A 22,754-nucleotide genomic window follows, 5' to 3' on the forward strand; every position below is an offset into this window, starting at 1 on the left:
GACTGCACCAATGTAAAAGATTTCCATTTATCACGCTGATTATTGTGTAACCTCTCTAAGGATGTAGTTATATTGTCACTTTCACATTATTGCAGAGTAATTTCGGGTGTGCATAAATGCAAAAGTGACAGTATAACTTAAAATTATTGAGCTCCTAACATCACACTGTTTAAACAGGCTATCTTGTATTGGTTTTAGTTCCCATCAAATGTAATACATTTCTATCAAGGGACAGATTGTTAAATTTAATACTGAACTACTGGCAACTCATACTGTGGAGACAAGCCCAGTAGCAACTGGACTGACGCTACCTGAACTCATTTAATGTAAATTATAGAGTAATACAGCGCAGAAGGAAACCATTCAGCCCATCGTGCCTGTGCCAGCTCTTTGATTGAGCTGTCGAATTAGTCCCACTCCCTTCCTCTCTCTCCATAACCCTGTAAATGTTTTCCCCTAAATGTCTTATAGCCATCAGACAAAGAAGATACTCATCAGGATTTTGGCCACCCAACCCTGCAACATTTAAATGATGATGGTGGTGGGGGGGAGGCAAGGAGACCAGATGATTTCCCCACCTACCAAAGAGAGGGGTGGCAGTACTTGCAGGGCCAGCAATGGAAAGCAATCGTTGGTTGGAAAGGGCCTGGTAGTGGGCACCTCTCCCTCTCTTCAGAACTCATATCTGCACCAAGGGTCCTTTTGGCTCCTGCTGACCCTGTTTAAATATATTTTTAAACAAAATCTTTCAGGGCTTCTGCCCTCTAAACCTAGTTCCTGCTCCATGACACACTGCAGTGGATGCCATGCTGCAGTGCCACAGAATCTTTCTGCTCAGCAGCTATGGGCTTCCGATGTATGACAGGGATCCCACTGGGAGGCTATCCTGCATATTTAACCATCCTGATCCAAGGAGATGATTTCGGGTCATGGCAGGATCGGGATAATTGACGAGCGATCCACCCCCAACCCAGAGCAGTGGAAAAAGTAGCTGGTGAAAGCAGCTGCAGTTTGTCATGTAGAGTGTATGGGGAGAGTAGGAAGGGATATGGAGTATACGGGTGTGAAGAAACCCTGCAAGATGACTCTCCCCATTCCATGGTGACGAAGTTGAGAGGGTTTGCAGGCAGACTCGGCCATTTCCGGTGGCAGCCCCCGGCGTAGGTTGTGCCCGACCTTATCCTGTGGGAAAGAAGGGAGTGTGACAGTGACATGGAGTATAAGTGTATAGAGAATATTGCCTTTAAGATTTCCTGCCACCTGCCCCCAAACATGCGTGCAGCGAATGAATTGTACAGGTAGTGCTGGCTGCACACTGGAATCATTTTAATGAGATCCCAGAATGAATTAACGTGCTGCCTGGAACCATGTGAACAGGCTCGCACAGAGCATGTCCCAGCCCCCGCACACCCGCTTCCCTCTGCGATCGAGGTCTCTTGTTTTCTCAAATATAAACTCCCTCTAGTGGTGCAAACAATGTACATCACTCTTCAGTATATTCCATGCCTTATTTTCTAATGTACATTTTCCTCAGCAGCATTGTTTTTAAAGGTTATTCTGAAGTAGTGCTAAGAAGACTCTTTTAATAATTTTTACAAAAATACTTTCACGTGCCATGTGAATATTGACCACTTGGCATCTTGTTGTTGCAAAGTATACAGGTCTGTTTTGATTATTTGCTTAAATATCGGCTTTAAAAAAATCTCCCAGTTGAGCTAGGGTTTGGTTGTAATGGCAATAACTCCCCGTTGTCCAAAATATTGCTTCCATAGCTTGGTAAATCCTCCCAAGATTGTGGAAATTTACAGCTACTCCCTTTCCTGAAGCCTGTCAAATCCAACTCTCCAGATCGTTTCTGTCTAAAATGATAGTGGAAAATAAACTAAAATACAGCTAAAGGCCACAGTTCCACAGAAAATAGAACCTGAGCAAATTTATGATGTGTTATTTGTACTTCATTATGGTTGGGCAGATGCAGTTTATCTGGATTAGCCACTTCCATTATAAGTGGCGTGGCCCTATATTTTAATTTGTTGCACTTATCAAGACCTATTCCATTAATGGAATGCTACCATAATTTGTGACATTTGAGCTATTATAAGACTTGGCTTCAAGATGTGTGTTTCTGATCTGAAGTATAAATGTAAAAACAACCCATAAACATCTTGAGCATAACAAATGTCTGTTGGTGACACACTTCAGCCAAATGTTAAATCATCATTGGCTCAAGTAACCACTTATCTGTTAAATCATTAATCAAAATCCGATTGACTAAAGTTGAATGAATCAAAAGGCATTCTATTCACTCTCAGCTGGCAGTAGACGGTAGTGGTGATTGAATCAGTAACCAGCACGGAGCCGAAGTATCAGATTGCTCAATTTGTTTTTCAAATTCATGAATTAATAAGTACTATAAAACCAGCCAAATTGCTTATTCTTTTCTGTCAATGCTAACAATTACATTTCGAGCATCCTAAGAACATTAAATATGGCATAATTTAAAAAATAAATCACTAAACTTAACCATAAAGTGGCACCAAAAATTTTCCATCAGCATCATGATGCATCCCATCAGGCCACTCAATATTCTGGGCTCCTTGTATAATTTCCCTCCACATCCTTCACTATTTCTGCCCAGCCAATTAAGGGGCCCAAATTTGCCCAGGAGTTGCTCCGTTTTTTTGGGAGCAATTTGATTTTTCTGGAGTATCTTAAAAATCCCCATTCTGCACATTCAATTTGTGCCAGTGTAAGTGAGTTAGTTAGGATTTTTTTAGTTTAGTGTTTTTTTTTTCAAGCCGTTTTGGCCATTTAAGCCAGTTTGGACAGCTAATAGTTGCTCCAGACTAACTTAGGCCAGCGTATGTAGCCACTTGTGGCCGCACAGAAAACTCTTGCGGAGAGTTAAGAAATCAGCGCAGAGATAGGGGGGGGGCAAGGGAAGCGGAGAGGACCTTGCAAAGCACTAAACACCTTCACAACAACATTCAAGGAGTATAAAAACCATCAATAATAAATAAAAAATAAAACTTAAGTCCTACCTTCCTAAATCGGCCTCCCAAGGGACTTGACTTCTCTCCGAGGGACTGCACCTCTCTCCAGGGAAGGCAGTGGCCGGCCTGTGTGGCAGGCCACTCTGCCAGGGATGAGGTGGCGAACATTGGGTCATCCCTTCAGCCAGGGATAGGGGCAGCGAGCTTCGGGTCCCGCTCACAGTCTGCAGGACGCGCTGGGAGAGCGAGGAGCTACTGTGCATGCGTGCAGACTCCACCACGCATGCGGACAGCTGCCGGCACTGTTTTCGGCGCAGGGCTGTAGCTCTGCCCCCCCATTGCACTATATATGCTGCTCCAGGACCCAGGACACACAGCAGAGCAACCAGAATCATGAGTACGTTTTTTGGCGCCGTTTTGAACACACAAAGTCGGTGCATCTCAGGTTACTGCGCCGGAAAAAGGGGTGGGGGAAATTTGGGCCCATTGTTCCTGTTTCCAATCTAAACTTGAAAACTGGGCATGCTTACAAATCCATATAACAGACTACAATTTCTAGGAGCCACCACACAGCTGTGGCATGCTTGTTTCCCACTCACTTTGGCATTGGTCCTGGTCCCATTTTGATCCCCATTCCAAATTTTGCTTGTGTTCCTATTCGCACTGTGCCTTTTGCTACCTCCCACTCCTGCTCTTGTTGACGTACTGCTCCTGATCCCATTCCTGTTTGTGTATTTCCTCCTGTCCCTGCTGCTGTTTTGGCACCCAATCCCATTTGGCTCCTGATTCCACTCCCGCCTGTTTTCCTGCTCCCCCATGCATGCTGCCTCCCAGTCCTGCTCTTGCTGATGCTATGCTGCTCCTGCTGGCTTTCTGCCCCCTTGAACTCTGGTACTGGCTCTCATTCCCAATGTTGCCATACCCCCAACTAATGTTCCCTGTAATTTTATTTTTTCCGTGCACGGCCCATTCAAATCTTCACGCATGCGCGGTTATTCCCATCGAAAAACCGGTAACCGGCCTGCACCGAGACCTCTAGACCGTGGCCCCACAGCTCAATGGGAACGTTGCCCTCAACATCCCACCCAGTAATAGCGGCCAGACCACAGCAAGAATTGCCACCTGTGTCTGCGCGCATCCTCGCAGCCCTTGTCCAGGGTCATAACACCTTCTAATCCACAAGAAATCAACTTCTATAATGAGACCATCACTGGGTCTCGCACTCATAATACACATGTTTTGAACTGCCGTTGTGGGATGCTCGTGCAAATATTGGGTTCTGTTATTTTAATGGAAGGGTTAACTAATTTAAAGTAAATGGGATAATAGGCTGAATCTTAACTTTCAAAGACAGGTGGGTTGGCGTCATGTCAGAGGTTAAAATGCAAAATGTCAAACAGGAACCTGCATCAGACCCGGCCACTTTCGGTTTTAACGGAGGCTGGACGAGGTGCGGGCATCCAATCTGCTTGTGGGAAGCGAGTTGGCCATTTAATTATAATGGGACTGCCTGCCTCAGTTTAACAGTCATTCTATTTTTAAATCATTTCGCTTGGGTTTCTCCGGTGATGGAAACCTGCAGGGAGCGAGAAGGGCTAAATTCATATGGTGAGAGCCTCTACAGCACTGCTTGTGGTCCAGGAGGAGCAGGAGTGTTTCCTGCAGGCCCAACAAGCTACCCAGTAAACCTCGTCCACCCTGCGATCTGTCTACTCCCCCAGACCGCCATCAGACTACCCCGTCTCCCCCACGCGATCGGGACAGCCCCCCCCCCCCTCACAAGCTCTCTCACTCACCCACTACACCTACCTGCTTTCGTAGGCTGTGGCCATGTACTGCAGGCTTCCCGAATGAAAGGCCTCCAGCCTGTCAATCAGGCTGCCTGTGGTCGGGACCCCAACAGAAAATATTACAGGAGTTGTGCGCAATGTTCCCTGTAATTTTCTTTGGGTCGCGCGGCCCAGTCACAATTCTGCGCAAGTGCAGTTTTTTCAATTTAAAAACTGGCTAACCGGCTGCGCGGGACCCGTAGAGTGCTACGCAGCCACGTGACCGTGCAGCTGAAAGGAAACATTGATGCTCCGTTCTTCCAGGTTTCCTGACCTCTCAACAGCCCTCCTGTATAAAACTCTCCTCTGGTCTAAAATCCAGGCCAATATCTCTGCTGATGGTGAGAAGAGGAATTTTAGACTAAGTCATTAAGCATTCATGTCCTAGTATCCCACAGTGCAATTTCAAGGTGCAATACTTTTGTTGTTATAAAACAATGAATTCTCCAACTCACATGAACAACACCTCAGGCGATTTTACTCAATTTCTTCACGTATGAAATTCTGTTCCTCCAGAAAATTTTCAAGTTTTAAAAAAAAAAAGGCAGATCATATGAGAATTTAGCAAATGGTAGCATCATATGTGGCTACATAATACTCAGTGTTTGTGTTTAGGTTTATTTAGTTTATAGGCACATGAAAAAAAATTCAATTTAATTTATGCTTTAATATTGTACCAATGTGTTTCTTGTCTACTTCCCTTAGTATGTCATCTCCAATTGCTGTTATGGTTTGTTCACCTAGTGCTGTATACTTTGAATTGGTCTGTAATGTCAGCTATGGCTAAGTGGTTGCAATCTCGTCTCTGAATCAGAAGGTTGTGGGTTCCCACTGCAGGGACTAGAGCACAGAATCTGGGCTGACACTTTCTTTTCATTCCTTCTTTAGCTTTTCCTTTCCTCTTGTAAAGTAAAACCATTGTTTTTCTGCCCAGAAAACTTAAACTGATGAAGTTTCAGAATTGATGGAGTTTTATGAGCTATATTAGTGTTGCCACTATGCATGGGGTAAAGTGTAATGGTGTGTGTGTGAACTTTTTGTACTATAGCCACTTCAAGTGTAAAGACACCCATCAGCACAATTATAGATTCTTTCCTTGCAAACTTGGATTGTGTGTGGCGAGGAAGCATTTTGAGTTATAAAGCAATAAATTGAAGTACTGCTGATCATAGGTCTACTGGTGTTGGTAACAGTGGGAACAATTTGAGGTAATGGATTGAGTGTCACACACGAACTGTACCACACATTAAAACATACTGACTTATGTGCAATCTTTGTAATAGTATATTGCTACAAATATACTACTTTCAGCATTGCACTCCAATATAGTGTTATTGGGGGCAATTTTCCAACACCGCTTGCCTGTTTTTCACCAAGGCCTAGTTGCACCAGACATTGCGTGGCCTTACCAGCTGCTCCAAAAATGGCCTGGGAAATATTTGGAGAGGGAATTCTTGTGGAAGCCCAGAGGAGCAGGAGTCCTCCTCCAGGCTTCACAAAATGACAGTGTTAATTGCCGGCTTGTTCCTGCACCTTTTTCCCCCCTCCCCACTCGCCCTCGTGGGATTGGCTCTCGCCCAACATGCCGGTTGGCTCAATACAGAAACCAGACAGTTTTTGACCTTTCAAAACCAGCGGGCTGCAGTGGAGTGCCTATTGGGTTCTGGTTAAATTCAAATGAGGCCCGAAGCCGGAAATGGTTCAGCCATTCCGCAGGTGGCTTTGGGCGGGCACTGTGGGCGCACAGCCAACATGGCGCCCGTTTTGCGCTGAAGTTAAAAATTACACCCATCATGGGCACATGACAAAAGAAACAGCAATGTTGGATTTAAAATCTGTCACAAGTTGCATTATCCATACAGATATACAGTATAGCAAATACAATTCGATAATTTAATGATTTTGGTGCTATTTTTAAATGCACAGTATTAATGAAAATGTTCTTTTTATTTTGTAATCAACAGATTGGTTTGACAGAGTGGATTGAACCGCCCAAACGAGAGCGAAAAGCCAATTATGCAGTGGATGCATATTTCCGAGAAGCTTTACGTGTCAGTGAGCCAAGAGCCCCAAAGGTAAAGCAGTGTATAAAGCCTTCCTCGGGACAGATTACGATTTTGAATTCAAAATTACTTCAGCCTGATGGTGTTTAAGTAGATGTTTTAAACCACTGAGTGGTCCAAAACTACAAGAATAAAATAAGCAAACATTGTGTAATGTGATAGCATCGTTCCTGTGTACCTCAGCCACCTTCATATCCGTAGAGTATTAAGTTGCTGTTGATGGGGGACGTTTTCCTCTGTGCCTTTACTGTAACAAAGTTGTAAATCTCTCTTATAAAGAACGGGTTTGTGATTTTGTTACATCAAGTGCACAGGGAAAATCTTCCTCCACTGTTCTACCTGATTATAACGTCCTCGTGCTATCTCCCTTCTTTCAAAAGTCGTCTTGCATTTTTATCTTTGACTGTGCCATTGGTCCCGATGGCTTTCCCAACTCTTTTATATCCAGGGCCCCAAATACTCCTTCCAGGTGAAACAGTGATTTACTACTACTACTTTCAATTTAGTATGCTGTATTCGCTGCTCACTACGTGGTCTCCTCTACATTGGGGAGACCAAGTATATATTGGGTGACCGCTTTGCGGAGCACCTCCGTTCAGTCCGCAAGTGTGACCCAGAGCTTCCGGTCGCCTGTCACTTTAGTTCTCCACTGCATTCCCAGTCTGATCTCTATATCCTCGGACTCCTACAGTGTTACAACGAAGCTCAACGCAAGCTCGAGGAACAGCACCTCATCTTTCGTCTAGGCACTTTAAAGCCTTCTGGACTTAACATTGAGTTCAACAATTTCAGAGCGTAGCCGCTGCCAATCTTTAGCTCCCTTTCACCCGCCCCCCCCCCCCCCCCCCCCAAAGCCTGTTTCTTTCTTTTTTATCTCCTTGTCTCTAGTGGCAGTTGGTCATTATCCCACCATTCACACCTTATCTTGATTAATGTTTTTCTAACTCCTGGCATTACCATTTGAATTTGGACCATCGTCCCTTTTGTCTCTCTCATCTCTCCTGTCTTCCAACCTATCACAGACTTTCCCTTTTGTTCTTTCTTCCCCTCCCCCTTTCAGTGCTTGTTAAGAATCTGTTCTTTCCAAACACTCTCCAGTTCTGACGCAGGGGCATCGATCCGAAATGTTAACTCTGCTTCCTCTCCACAAATGCTGACTTGACCTGCTGAGATTTCCAGCATTTTCTGTTTTATTCCAGATTCCACCATCCGCAGCATTTTGCTTTTATCTTTTATCTCCTGCTCTGTTGCCTTTTTATCTTCCTTGTAAAGCATTCGCCCAATGTTCTTCGATATGAGGAACACTGTATAAATGTTTCATGAAATGTTTAAAAAAAAACTGCACTATTATCTGAACCGAATGAGCATTACAGGATATTCTTGGGTTGAAACAGTGAAACCGAATCATGGTACAAGAATTCAGACCTGGTATTTCCCTGCCCCATAACATAACATTCCCTTATAAACTCCTTTTTCATTTTTATTCAAACATTTTTGGGGTACTGTATTCTCCATAACTCCTGTCCATGGTTTCCAGGATTTTCGCCCGATTTAACTTTGCCAGTGATTGCAATGGAAAGGAAAACCAGGCGTAGTGTATAATAGGTGGCCTATTGCCCATTTTACACCAATAAAAGTTCAGAATTAACCCTGGTATTTCCTTTGATCATCTCTGTCTAGTCCCATCTCCTACTCTCTGTCCAATTTAGCTTTCTCTGCCCCTTTCTATTTGCAGCACCTTGGGATATTTTGCTACATTAACGATGCTATATAAATATTATTTTTTTCTGCTGTTGTATCGTGAAGTGATACATTGACGATTCCCTGCGAGGTCTTGATATCTGTCAAAGTATTGGGAGGCACTAAAAGTAAAGTCCTTCATCATGGAATTGTTCTTTTCCTCTCTTGAGGAAGGTCTACCTTTAACATTCAAACCTCACTGGGTTCACCCTGCCCTGCTTTCGGAATTTTCTCAGTGGACCTAGCAGTCCCCAACCTGCCATTTTATGGTGTTTCACTGCTTACTTCCCACATAACCCACTTCAGATTTTGAGGCCTGTTCCCCATGGTCCTCATAAACCAATTCACCTTGCTAGCTATCTTCTCGTCTTCAAAAGCCTCCTAAAAACCTGTTTCTTCAATTGTGATTTTGATTCCCTCCTCCTTCATTAAATTCTTGCACTTCCCTTTTGATGCCCGTCACTTCTCTGTAAAAAGTTGGTTTTACTCTGAGCGATATGTAAATGTGATTTGTTACCCAGATTAGTTTTTGACTGCTCCTTAATGGGCAGGCACAAAGCAATCTTGGCAGAGGTCCTGGGTTAACATGTGCCCACCTTTCCACTGGGGTTTGGAGAATGCTTCCAGGTAAAAATGCTTTGAGATTGCATTTAAAATGAATATGACTAATCTGATACAATAAAAGGTACTTAATGATTGGAAGTATGATCTAATTTGGATGGTTGCTTCCCTGTAATTTAAAAATGTAGGGATTAAGCTTCAAGATAATTTTTCTTTGCTTATAGCGGGCTCCAGAGACTAGAGCAAAAGAAAAAGATTAAAAACAAAAAAGTCAAAGCACAGCTCTTCCAAAAAGTCTTAATAGAGTTCATTAAATAAAGTAGTTGTTTGTAAATTCTAGAAGTTTATATTCTGATTGTAATCATTGTGTGTTGTGTATTATAGGCGCCGCGACCTCCGAAACAGCCAAGTATTCAAGATTTCCAGTTTTTTCCACCACGTCTATTTGAACTACTGGAGAAAGAAATCCTTTCTTACAGAAAAAGTATAGGCTACAAGGTATTGCAGTGCAATTGTCTGTCAATAGAGGTTCTTGGCCCAAACACCATGGGCTGGATTTTCGGTTTTGCTCATTTCAGGGCGGTAATGACGGCGGGGCGGTACAGTTTGCGCCTCAGTCAGCAAAATTTATCAGCTGGGTCCTGAGTGTGGAGCGGAGCACTAAGGGAGGCGTTGCACACCTCTCTTAGGGCACTCGGCCGGCTGAGCAAGCGAAAATCCCGGTAAATAACTCACGCCACCACAACATAAATCGCAAAAAAAATTTAAAAACAATCACACTTACCTGAGATCGACATTACTTACCTCACTGCAGCCGCTACAGATCGGACCACCTGCTTTCACAGGTGGTCCCAGCACGACACTCTACAGAGTGCTATGGATCGGGCAGCAGCCAAAAATTGAGCCAGTGTCGCAACCAGGGGCATTGCACACCAGCTCGCCTCTTCCGGCGGTAATGCTCGGTGTCCCGTCGGAACCGGCATCGAAAGTCCCGGCAGGGCGCTGGAAGCTATCCGCCTGCCCGGAAGTCCTTCGCTCGCCATTGCCTCCCCTCCGGAGCATGAACAGAGGCGGCAGAAGACCGAGAATCCAGCCCTTTATGTTGAAATGTAAGTGACTGATGTGCAATTTACTGGCATTGTGAAATCTTTTACAGTGCAACTGGAAGAGCTGTCTTGCTACTATGGTACAATCAACCTTAACGGCATCACACAAAGTAAACCTCTTTCCATTGAAACTCCTTTACATTTGTGTAGGTATCTTAAATCAAAGTAAGTGAAGATAACCCATCAATGCTGGAGAAGCAGATGGCCTAAGCTTCTCAGCCATGATTGAGAGGTACTCAACAATTTGGTGTGCATTTGTATGGGGTGAGCACAGGATTGGGTGAGCTCGTTATGTACCCTCATGTCAAATAGCCTGTCAATGCTCACCATTGAGTCACATGCAGGAATAATGACACTTGGGTGAAGTGTTGTCTGGCAATCAACACTTATTCAGCTGTGCCCCAGTCTGGGGTCAGTTACTTTGGGCGAAAAGAGGAATTGAGGCACATCTTCAGCCAGGCAGATTTCTTCTCGCTCCAAAGATGCAACTATGATCCTGGCTGATAAATATTGGTGCTGAGAGCCTCAGCTGTGGTTGGTATTTCTGTTGCAAAAAAAACCATTACTATTTAAATGCAATTTATTCTGTTTGGAAGATGATTCTTGCACACCCCTTTAAAGCAAAGGGGATGATCAATAATCTGTTGTAGTGTCTGGATCGTTAGTGAAATGTGACATTGACGGTGAGTCTATTTTCTAAAATATGAGATTTGAGAAGTAACAGGAGACTACATAAAAACTGGATAGAAATTAACAGAGTGTTTGTGGACTGGAAATTGACGTTGGTGCCACCAGGACCTATTTTCATGGATCAACTTTTTAATCGAATGCTCGAACAGTTCTTCTAGGAAATGCATCTGGTTTGCTGAACCCAGAAAATAAATGTGCATTTTCCTGAAATTTGGAGCTAACCTGTTTCGGGATGGAGATGGAAAATTTTCTCATGGGTAGATAGGTCAATTACATCTTTTCCCTGCATTTCTCTGGATACTACCATAAGTGTATAAGATTAACACATGTAAGTGACTTAATGTTCATTTGGGAATGGTTGTAGGTCCCCAGGAATCCTGACTTACACAATGCAGCACAGGTACAAAAGGAAGAGCAGCGGAAGATTGATGACGCACTGCCTCTGAACCAGAAGGAAATTGAAGAGAAAGAGAAGCTCCTTACACAGGTATGCATCCAAATCTGCTCCAGTTTTTAAAAAAAAATGATATTGCCGAGTTCTAAGTCTTCACTTTGTGTTGTTACTAGAGCATCTTAAAGTATGGTTGTGTGGAATTTTCATTTAATAATACCACCATAATTATTTCTATAACATTTGCAAAAATGTAAAGGTCCTGGTATTCAGGTCAGTTGTGGAATAGTGTCTTGTCACTTGTCCATCAAAGCTGAAGGTGTAATTTACATTTGTAACTCAAATATAATTCACAAAACAACAGCAAATCATACCCAAACTAGTGAGCTACCTACTAATGAACAAGTAGCAACGGTCAACTAGTCAGCAAACAGCTTCTAATAAAGCAACTATCAAGGAGGAGGGAAACCAACTAAATCTCTCTTTTTGGCCACTATCTTGTTTCCTAAGCATGTTAATCTTGCACTTAATCAATGCAAGTAATAACACAACAAATATAAAAATTTTAATTGCCAAAAATATTTTAGTTTACCTATAAAATTGCTCAACTCCTGTTGGAAATGTATGTTATAAGTTTTAACTGGAAGGCCTAACCTCTGTCGGGGCTTGAATGTGGCCGTGAGCTGAATGTATGCTCCAGTTGCAATCACAACAGCTTTTTGTCTGCTTCATGCAACTGCTTTGAGATCAATGTCACGGGAGTTTGCTATTCTTTTATTTTTTTTTAAAAAGTCCACCCTATCCATCTGTGGTCCTATGTGCTGCTTGGACGCTGATCTTGAGTCCTTCTCTACCTAGCTATCTGCCCTGAGTGCGCATGCACATTCATCTGATGAATGGGGTCTTCAATTTGCCTTTAAAATAGTGATCTGCAATCACATACCACAATATTATTACTACTTAATTAATGGGATTGGACTACAGTCTCTACAATTGATTTGGATTTTTAAAATATTTATAGAAAATACGTTTATTCGAAGTTGGGGTAATTAGAATAATTAAAACTCGTATACACTTGTAGAATTGGCATATAATTGACAAAAGAAATTCAACACAGATAAATGTAAGGTATTACATTTTGATAGGAAGAATAGGGAGGTCACTTATTACTTGGAGGGTGCGAGTCTAGGTGGGGTAGAGGAGCAAAGGGATCTCTGAGTACAAATACACAAATCAATAAAAGTATCGACTCGGGTTAACACAGGGAGTAGTTGAAGCGAATAGTATAGATGCATTTAAGGGGAGGCTGGACAAGCATGTGAGGGAGAAGGGAATAGAGGGTTAGATTTAGATGAGGAAAGACTGAAGGAGGCTCGAGTGGAGTATAAACACCGGCAAGGACTGGTTGGGCCAAATGGCCTGTTTCTGTGCTGTATATCCTATGCAATAATTAACTGGAGCTGATGGAAACCATAAACCTCCCTATTTAATTATATCCTACAGTCAAAATAAATTATCTTCATTTTCCTATCATAAGTTTTACTATAATTAACTGTGAAATGTAATATTTACTTGTTAGTTGCATTTAATAATAAATTTGCTGTCTGCATTTAAGAGTTAATTGTATTACTCAAATTGCCACTAACATTATTTGCTAGGGCTTCACAACTTGGAACAAACGGGACTTCAACCAGTTTATCAAAGCCAATGAGAAATATGGTCGGGATGATATTGATAATATTGCTCGAGAAGTTGAGGGGAAGACACCTGAAGAGGTTATTGAGTACTCTGGTAAACCTGTTCCCAGTTCTTTACAGCTTTGATTACTTTTTAGTTTTGGTCATAAAACATCAATCATAAATCAAAGTTTGACAATAAAAGAATCTTGTTAAAGAAGGTGTTTTATAGTTTTGCATTTTTTCCCCTCATAGATCTAAATTTTCCTCTTGTTTAATTTGAAAATATTTTTAATAACAATCTTCAACTACTACAGTGCAATCTCAATTACCCAGCATAATGGGGGCCTTCCATAGAAAGTGGAAGATAAATTGTCTGAAAACAGAAGTTTAAAACAAATGCCGTAAGCTACCAGCTCCCTTTTCGGTGGAAATTCTGGGAGATAATTGAGAATATGGAAATGGATGGGAGCAAGGATAATTGAGGTTTTGCTGTGTTAGCAAATATTCTTAATTGCTGCAGGGTTTCCAAGCCATAATTTACAGTTGAGTTGTTTATTTTAGCTGTTTTCTGGGAGCGCTGCAATGAATTGCAGGACATCGAGAAGATTATGGCTCAGATTGAGCGTGGTGAATCAAGGATTCAACGACGGATTAGCATAAAGAAAGCTTTAGATGCAAAGGTGATTTGTTATTTCAATTCATGATATTTCACCAAGTTTACAGGTAACAATATGAAATGCAGACCTAATCACGAATTCGCCCTTGTTAGAAGGATGTGGGGTTTGAAGCCTTAGCAGGAATTTGAGTTTAGAATCTAGGTTGACACCTAGATGCTGATGGAGTGCTGCATAATCAGATGAAAAGTTAAACCTGTTATGGTGGACACTGAAGACCTCAATTAAAGAAGACTAGCATTCTCGGTGTCCTAACCTTTAAAAGCACTTATGGATTACGCTATAAACCGTTGTTGAAGCAGAGAATTCAACATTCTATCTTCCATTTACCATCTGTTTCTAAAAGCTGAGCACTGTTTTAAAGGTGATGTTGGGGGCTTCACTTCAGATGTATCATCTTATAATCTGACTTCCGATATTACCTGAAAGAAGGCAGTCTCTGTAATGTGGCACATGTTTGTACCTGGCTGTACTGTCCTAACTTGTGTTCATCTCTTGCTCTATTTCAGATGGCGAGGTATAAAGCCCCTTTCCATCAGCTACGTATTCAGTATGGAACTAACAAAGGAAAGAATTACACAGAGGAGGAAGACCGCTTCCTGATCTGTATGCTGCACAAGATGGGCTTTGATAAAGAAAATGTGTATGAGGAGCTGCGACAGTGTGTGCGCAATGCACCACAATTTAGGTTCGACTGGTTTATCAAGTCCAGGACAGCGATGGTATGAAACTGTTAGTCTTTATAAAAATGTTTGAAGATTTTTAAATTGATGAAGCCTGGTTTAAAATTCTACATAAACCTCCCCTATGGACAAGATGTGATCTTAGTTAAAACATGGTGGTGCAGTGAGTTAGGTATAAAACTACCCTAGTTCAACATCAATTGATACTAAATTGCCAATCTTGCTCTGAGAGACCACAGGATGGCTAATGTGGAAAATAATCAAATGTCACACTAGTGCATTAGGAAGCACTGTTCTCAGTTTGGAACTGAAACATGTTGGGTTTGGGTAAAGGGAGCTTTACCCTGCATCTAATCCTCCATTTTTCATAACATAGTTGGGATGTTTTTCTGTGTTAAAGGCACTATATAAAATGCAAGCTGTTGTTACTGCTACTATCCTGGGAGTGTTTGATACTGACAGTGGTTCTGCAAGATGAAAAATGCCCCATTATCCAGCGCTAACATCCCTCACAAAAGTCCTATAAAGATCATGTAATTATTAGTTATACTTAATGTCAGGGTGGTAGTTTTGGGGGAAAATTATAAATTGTATACTCAGACTAATCAAATATGATAACTTTCATATTGAAGATGTACATGGTGCTGAGGAAAAAAGCCTCATTAGTCTCAACAACTTTTAAAATGATAGAAGTCTAGTTACAACTCAACGACAAATACTTGCATTTATACAGTGTCTTTAACATAGAAAAACTGTCCAGTGTGCATCTCTGACAACAGTGGCTTTGATTTGCTTAATGTGATTTTAAACATGATCGTAATCTTCAGGGATTATGTGATTTTACTTTAATAAATTGGATTTGAAACTCAGTGCGTTACAAATCCATACTAAATTTATTTAATGATTCAGGTGGCCAAGGCAACGGGAGTAACACATTTTCATTTTACACAAGCATAGCTTTCATTTGACCATTCCAATTTTTGGGCAAGGCAAGGGAATCTGCTCAAATAAGTTTCAGTTAAACCCTTTAAAGCCAATAGTTAGGACATTCATCTTGTTGCTGCTTATGGGATTTTGCAGCCATATTTAACAGTCCATGTTCTACAAAGTAGTTCATCGTATGTGAAATGCTTTACGACATTTGAGAGGCGATACAAATGCAAGTCTTTAATTTATAAGATGTAAGTGTGGTGTTTTGATTTTCAACAGCTCTTTGGTGACAGAAACAATCTAATGCAGACAGGCAGACTCAGCAAGTAGCTGACTCTAGCCAGCAGTAGCTTACTTGTAAAGGCAGGTATTGGGGCAGCATTGTAACAGAAACTTCAGAAAGTGGCTGCACTTTGTTTGCTGAACAATCTGTCCTACAGTTTTGGCCACACTGCTGCTAAGCATGGGGTGCAGGAACTGCTCCAGCTGCTTTTGGGAACAGAACCACCTCTCGGATTTGGCACCTTCCTATCCAGTGTTTTTGTATTGATGAATGCAACTTTTGTTTCTTCACTTCCTTTTTATATCAGGAACTCCAGAGACGCTGCAATACATTGATATCTCTGATAGAGAAAGAAAACTCAGAACTTGAAGAAAAGGAACGTGCTGAGAAGAAACGACGTGGGCCTAAAGCTGGAACGGTATTTAAAATTCCATTCTTGGGGAGAAACTGGATAGGGAGGTGTGGACAGCCCTGATGAGCAGCTCTAATTCTAATCAGCAGTACCTTTCATGTGGGGAAACCACAAGGAGAGGGAGCACTTTACTTGCTAAACAACTCATCCTAACTGGGTGGTTGGTCACCTTTGCAATCTGGTTTTGAATCCAGATTACACTATTTACGAATATCTCGTTCTCCTGGCTGTATGAGTCCTGTATGACGCCACTTTGAGTAATCTCAACCAAGCTTTTAGTTGCCACAGTATTATTCCTGACGTGGGTACCATCTTTTCAATCTCATTCAGAGAGGTCACAAGATGGCTACTGTTGGAAATGAAAAATGATCATGCTAGTGCAGTAAGGAGTGCTTTTTTGACTTTGGAGGTGTAGTACATTAGAGTGCTGAATCATGGAATTTTACAGAACACAAAGATGCCATTCAGCCATCACACCTTTGCCAGCTGTCTGAAAGAGATAGCTGATTTTGCCTGCTCCTTGATCATACCCTTTTTTGGTTATCAGTGTCAGCCCGTGGCTCAGTTGGTAGCACCCTTGCCTCTGAGTCAGAAGGTTGTAGTTCAAGTCCCACTCGAGACTTGAGCACAAAAATCTAGGCTGACACTCCAGTGGAGAACTGAGGGAATGCTGCACTGTCGGAGGCAGCGTCTTTCGGACGAGACGTTAAACCGAGGCCCGTCTGCTCTCTCAGACGTAAAAGATCCCATCACAATTTCAAAGAACAGCAGGGGAGTTACCTCCGATGTCCAGGCCAATATTTATCCCTCATAATCAGCATAACAAAAACAGATTATCTGGTCATTATCACATTGCTGTTTGTGCGAACTTGCTGTGCACTATTTTGGCTGCCGCATCTCCCGCATTACAACAGTGACTACACTCCAAAAGTACTTCATTGGCTATAAAGCGCTTTGAGACGTCCGGTGGACATGAAAGGCGCTATATAAATGCAAGTCTTTCTAGCTCTTCTGATAACCTTCTCTATTCTAGTTCAGAGACCCAGTTTCTGTAAATAAATCCCCTCGTCTATGGCATCATCTTAGTTAATCACTTCTGTTTCCGCTCCCTGGCCTTCACATCTTACCTTTGGCGGGCCTCTTTAGTTCCAATGCCGATGGAACTCGTTGGAGGATGCGCAGTACACATTCCAACCAAAAATGGCAATTGGGTTCCTATTTTTTTTTTTTTAATTTTTCGTAGCCAATCTTTCCAATTCTTTGTCAGATCACAAATGCCAGAGGTCACCTTGCACACATCAAGGATCACCCTGCGCTAATGCTCTTAGCCAAAAGGCCAAGAGCCCAAGCACCGTTCCTGGAAGTACTGCAATACCAGGTTCATGCCATGGAGGTGGATGGGTCAGCAACCCCACACACCTCCGTGGAGGTGGATGGGTCAAGCCACCCCACCCACCTCCTATTTCCAAAAAGCATAGGAGAACCACCTTCCTGATCCAGGGAGAACCACGTTGGGGTCATGGTTACTCCCCTGTCAGGTCAGTTACGCATGATCTTAGCAATTGAGTTCCTAATTATGTCATAGACCCCAATTTCCATAATAAAAAAGAACCCATTGGCTGAAACAGGCAGACGCGTTGGATAACCTGGGAGCGGCTCCTTTCAAATGGAGCCGGCCGCATTTTTGGTGATAAGGAATGGTAAGGCTATCAACCCCATTGTGAGTCCATTACCACCTTGTTAATGCTAGGTGAAGGCAGTGAAAATAGACCCCGAGTGCCCTAAATGGAAAATGTTCCAATCTCTCATACTAACATTTTAATGAGCACAAAATTCACATCCAAATTTTCCAGTGATCGTGGCAATGAGGATACAGAACAATTGAGTAAAATTTCTCCTGTTAATTTTAGCAAAAGAAATTGGCTTGAATATGAAACCAGATTTTCCATTTTGTGCTCGCACTGACCTTATTGGTAACAAGGAATTTTACCCTTACATAGGATATACAGCACAGAAACAGGCCTTCTAGCCCAACTAGTCTATGCCAGCATTGATGCTCTACTCGAGCCTCCTCCCATCTTTCCTCATCTAACTCTTATCAGTATAACCCTCCATTCCCTTCTCCCTCATATGCTTATCTAATTTCTTCTTAAATGCATCTATACTATTCGCTTCAACCACTACCACTACCACATTCTTACCACTCTGAGTAAAGAGGTTCCTTCTGAATTCCCTACTTGATTTCTTGGTGACTACCTTAAATTGATCGCCTCCAGTTATGACCTTCCCCACAAGTGGAAACACTCTTGGGGCCAAAATTGCCCCTCCGCTCAAAATGGGGCGTGCGCACTCTGTTTCAATGTTGTTTTTGCCGCAGATGTGGTTGAGGTCGCCTCTTGAGCGAAATTACACTGTTATTTTTTAAAATTCGGATCTGGATGTCGCTCTTAATGGGGGCGGTGACTACACAAGTGGGGTGGATATGCGACGGTGGTAGCAACTGAGGGGCGGAAGTTGGGGGCGGTGCGGAGTGACTGCCGCGATGATGTCATAGAAACATAGAAAATAGGTGCAGGAGTAGGCCATTCGGCCCTTCTAGCCTGCACCGCCATTCAATGAGTTCATGGCTGAACATGCAACTTCAGTACCCCATTCCTGCTTTCTCGCCATACCCCTTAATCCCCCGAGTAGTAAGGACTTCATCTAACTCCTTTTTGAATATATTTAGTGAATTGGCATCAACAACTTTCTGTGGTAGAGAATTCCACAGGTTCACCACTCTCTGGGTGAAGAGGTTTCTCCTCATCTCGGTCCTAAATGGCTTACCCCTTATCCTTAGACTGACCCCTGGTTCTGGACTTCCCCAACATTGGGAACATTCTTCCTGCATCTAACCTGTCTAAACCCATCAGAATTTTAAACGTTTCTATGAGGCCCCCTCTCATTCTTCTGAACTCCAGTGAATACAAGCCCAGTTGATCCAGTCTTTCTTGATAGGTCAGTCCCGCCATCCCGGGAATCAGTCTGGTGAACCTTCGCTGCACTCCCTCAATAGCAAGAATGTCCTTCCTCAGGTTAGGAGACCAAAACTGTACACAATACTCCAGCTGTGGCCTCACCAAGGCCCTGTACAACTGTAGCAACAGCTCCCTGCCCCTGTACTCAAATCCCCTCGCTATCAAGGCCAACATGCCATTTTCTTTCTTAACCACCTGCTGTACCTGCATGCCAACCTTCAATGACTGATGTACCATGACACCCAGGTCTTGTTGCACCTCCCCTTTTCCTAATCTGTCACCATTCACATAATAGTCTGTCTCTCTGTTTTTACCACCAAAATGGATAACCTCACATTTATCCACATTATACTTCATCTGCCATGCATTTGCCCACTCACCTAACCTATCCAAGTCGCTCTGCAGCCTCATAGCATCCTCCTCGCAGCTCACACTGCCACCCAACTTCGTGTCATCCGCAAATTTGGAGATACTACATTTAATCCCCGCATCTAAATCATTAATGTATAGTGTAAACTGCTGGGGCCCCAGCACAGAACCTTGCGGTCACTGCCACTGCCTGCCATTCTGAAAAGTACCCATTTACTCCTACTCTTTGCTTCCTGTCTGACAACCAGTTCTCATTCCATGTCAGCACACTACCCCCAATCCCATGTGCTTTAACTTTGCACATTAATCTCTTGTGTGGGACCTTGTCGAAAGCCTTCTGAATGTCCAAATATACCACATCAACTGGATCTCCCTTGTCCACTCTACTCGAAACATCATCAAAAAATTCCAGAAAATTTGTCAATCATGATTTCCCTTTCACAAATCCATGCTGACTTGGACCTATCATGTCACCTCTTTCCAAATGCGCTGCTATGACATCCTTAATAATTGATTCCATCATTTTACCCACGACCGATGTCAGGCTGACTGGTCTATAATTCCCTGTTTTTTCTCTCCCTCCTTTTTTAAAAAGTGGGGTTACATTGGCTACCCTCCACTCGATAGGAACTGATCCAGAGTCTATGGAATGTTGGAAAATGACTGTCAATGCATCTGCTATTTCCAAGGCCACCTCCTTAAGTACTCTGGGATGCAGTCCATCAGGCCCTGAGGATTTATCGACCTTCAATCCCATCAATTTCCCGACTAACAAGGATTTCCCTCAGTTCCTCCTCCTTACTAGACCCTCTGACCCCTTTTATATCCGGAAGGTTGTTTGTGTCCTCCTTAGTGAATACCGAACCAAAGTACTTGTTCAATTGGTCTGCCATTTCTTTGTTCCCCGTTATGACTTCCCCTGATTCTGACTGCAGGGGACCTGCGTTTGTCTTTACTAACCTTTTTCTCTTTACATATCTATAGAAACTTTTGCAATCCGTCTTAATGTTCCCTGCAAGCTTCTTCTCGTACTCCATTTTCCCTGCCCTAATCAAACCCTTTGTCCTCCTCTGCTGAGTTCTAAATTTCTCCCAGTCCCTGGGTTCGCTGCTATTTCTGGCCAATTTGTATGCCACTTCCTTGGCTTTAATACTATCCCTGATTTCCCTTGATAGCCACGGTTGAGCCACCTTCCCTTTTTTTTATTTTTACGCCAGACAGGAATGTACAATTGTTGTAGTTCATCCATGCGGTCTCTAAATGTCTGCCATTGCCCATCCACAGTCAACCCCTTAAGTATCATTCGCCAATCTATCCAAGCCAATTCACGCCTCATACCTTCAAAGTTACCCTTCTTTAAGTTCTGGACCATGGTCTCTGAATTAACTGTTTCATTCTCCATTCTAATGCAGAATTCCACCATATTATGGTCACTCTTCCCCAAGGGGCCTCGCACAACGAGATTGTTAATTAATCCTCTCTCATTACACAACACCCAGTCTAAGATGGCCTCCCCCCTAGTTGGTTCCTCGACATATTGGTCTAGAAAACCATCCCTTATGCACTCCAGGAAATTCTCCTCCACCGTATTGCTTCCTGTTTGGTTAGCCCAATCTATGTGCATATTAAAGTCACCCATTATAACTGCTGCACCTTTATTGCATGCACCCCTAATTTCCTGTTTGATGCCCTCCCCAACATCACTACTACTGTTTGGAGGTCTGCACACAACTCCCACTAACGTTTTTTGCCCTTTGGTGTTCTGCAGCTCTACCCATATAGATTCCACATCATCCAAGCTAATGTCCTTCCTAACTATTGCATTAATCTCCTCTTTAACCAGCAATGCTACCCCACCTCCTTTTCCTTTTATTCTATCCTTCCTGAATGTTGAATACCCCTGGATGTTGAGTTCCCAGCCCTGATCATCCTGGAGCCACGTCTCCGTAATCCCAATCACATCATATTTGTTAACATCTATTTGTACAGTTAATTCATCCACCTTATTACGGATACTCCTTGCATTAAGACACAAAGCCGTCAGGCTTGTTTTTTTAACTCCCTTTGTCCTTTTAGAATTTTGCTGTACAGTGGCCCTATTTGTTCTTTGCCTTGGGTTTCTCTGCCCTCCACTTTTCCTCATCTCCTTTTTGTCTTTTGCTTTTGTCTCCTTTTTGTTTCCCTCTGTCTCCCTGCATTGGTTCCCATCCCCCTGCCATATTAGTTTAACTCCTCCCCAACAGCACTAGCAAACACTCCCCCTAGGACATTGGTTCCGGTCCTGCCCAGGTGCAGACCGTCCGCACTGCCCGCATCACCACGGCTTTCCCCTTCGTGATTTTAAAACTTCGGCCCACTGGGCCACCAGAGAGGATTCCGGCCGGGCCAAGCGGTCTGGCACCAAAGAGAGAGTGCCAGGCTGCCTGTTGGTGGCCCGGCCGAACCCGGGGGCATAATTGTCGGGCCGACATGGGAGTTGGCTGACACAAAAAAAGGCTGCATCTATTTGTGCCAACTGAAATGCAGCCGTTTCTCTGATTGACTCTCCATTTTCACATGACCTATTGCTGATTGGTCCCCTTGGAGGATAAGCCACACCCTGAAGTTCCTCTGGAATGTGTAACTGGAATCGTCCAGCCCAAGATCTGAGTGACCTTTCCAATTTGTAATTCAATCAATTTTGACTTCAGAAGCCACAGATGATAGATCTCCCCAAAAGCCACCAAGTTCCAGCTGAAGACCCTTACCACAGCATAAGTACATCCCTCTCCATCCCAGCATGTGTGCTGCCTCCCACAGCCAAAGTCCCTTACCCCAGCATGTGCATGACCGAACCCCTCCACCCCATCCCCGCCATAGATGGGGCATTGTGTGCGGATTGTTAACGGGTTTATTGGTTATGAAGTGTCTTAATGTCGTGACTTCTGGATTTCATCCACTCCAAAGATGTCGGGTGTGACTGTAAAGGGAGTTGGAAGAATGTGATTCATCTCTTTCTCCCCCCCCCCCCCCCCCAACCAACCCGTCTTTCCTCTTTCTTCCCCCCCCCCCCCCCCCTCCCAAAACAGCCCAGGGGGGAGCTCAGGGATCGGAGGCGCTGCGGGGGACTCGGGACCTGGTCGCGGCTCAGCGCTGCGTGGGGTTCAGGGCCCGGTCGGGACTCAGCGCTGCGGGGGTTTCAGGACCCGGTTGCGGCTGAGCACTGCGGGGGGGTTCAGGGCCTGGTCGGGGCTCGGAGGCGCTGCGGGGGGTTCAGGGCCCGGTCGGGGCTGAGCACTGCGGGGGGTTCAGGGCCCGGTCGGGGCTGAGCACTGCGGGGGGTTCAGGGCCCGGT

The 22,754-nt window shown here is 43.5% G+C and overlaps 1 protein-coding gene across 2 annotated transcripts in view; it reads left to right on the forward strand.

The window, feature by feature from the left end:
• Positions 1–22,754, forward strand: part of smarca1 (SNF2 related chromatin remodeling ATPase 1) — a 107,016-nt gene that overhangs the window by 75,607 nt on the left and 8,655 nt on the right. For both annotated transcript variants that reach the window (XM_070882699.1, XM_070882700.1), the window contains exons 18-24: positions 6,787–6,897; positions 9,571–9,684; positions 11,347–11,469; positions 13,032–13,164; positions 13,614–13,732; positions 14,236–14,448; positions 15,930–16,040. In XM_070882699.1, coding sequence (XP_070738800.1) covers positions 6,787–6,897; positions 9,571–9,684; positions 11,347–11,469; positions 13,032–13,164; positions 13,614–13,732; positions 14,236–14,448; positions 15,930–16,040 — 924 coding nt within the window. The remainder of the gene's footprint in view (positions 1–6,786; positions 6,898–9,570; positions 9,685–11,346; positions 11,470–13,031; positions 13,165–13,613; positions 13,733–14,235; positions 14,449–15,929; positions 16,041–22,754) is intronic.

Source organism: Pristiophorus japonicus, chromosome 6 (genome assembly GCF_044704955.1).
Source record: "Pristiophorus japonicus isolate sPriJap1 chromosome 6, sPriJap1.hap1, whole genome shotgun sequence".
NCBI classification, from domain to species: Eukaryota; Metazoa; Chordata; class Chondrichthyes; family Pristiophoridae; genus Pristiophorus; species Pristiophorus japonicus.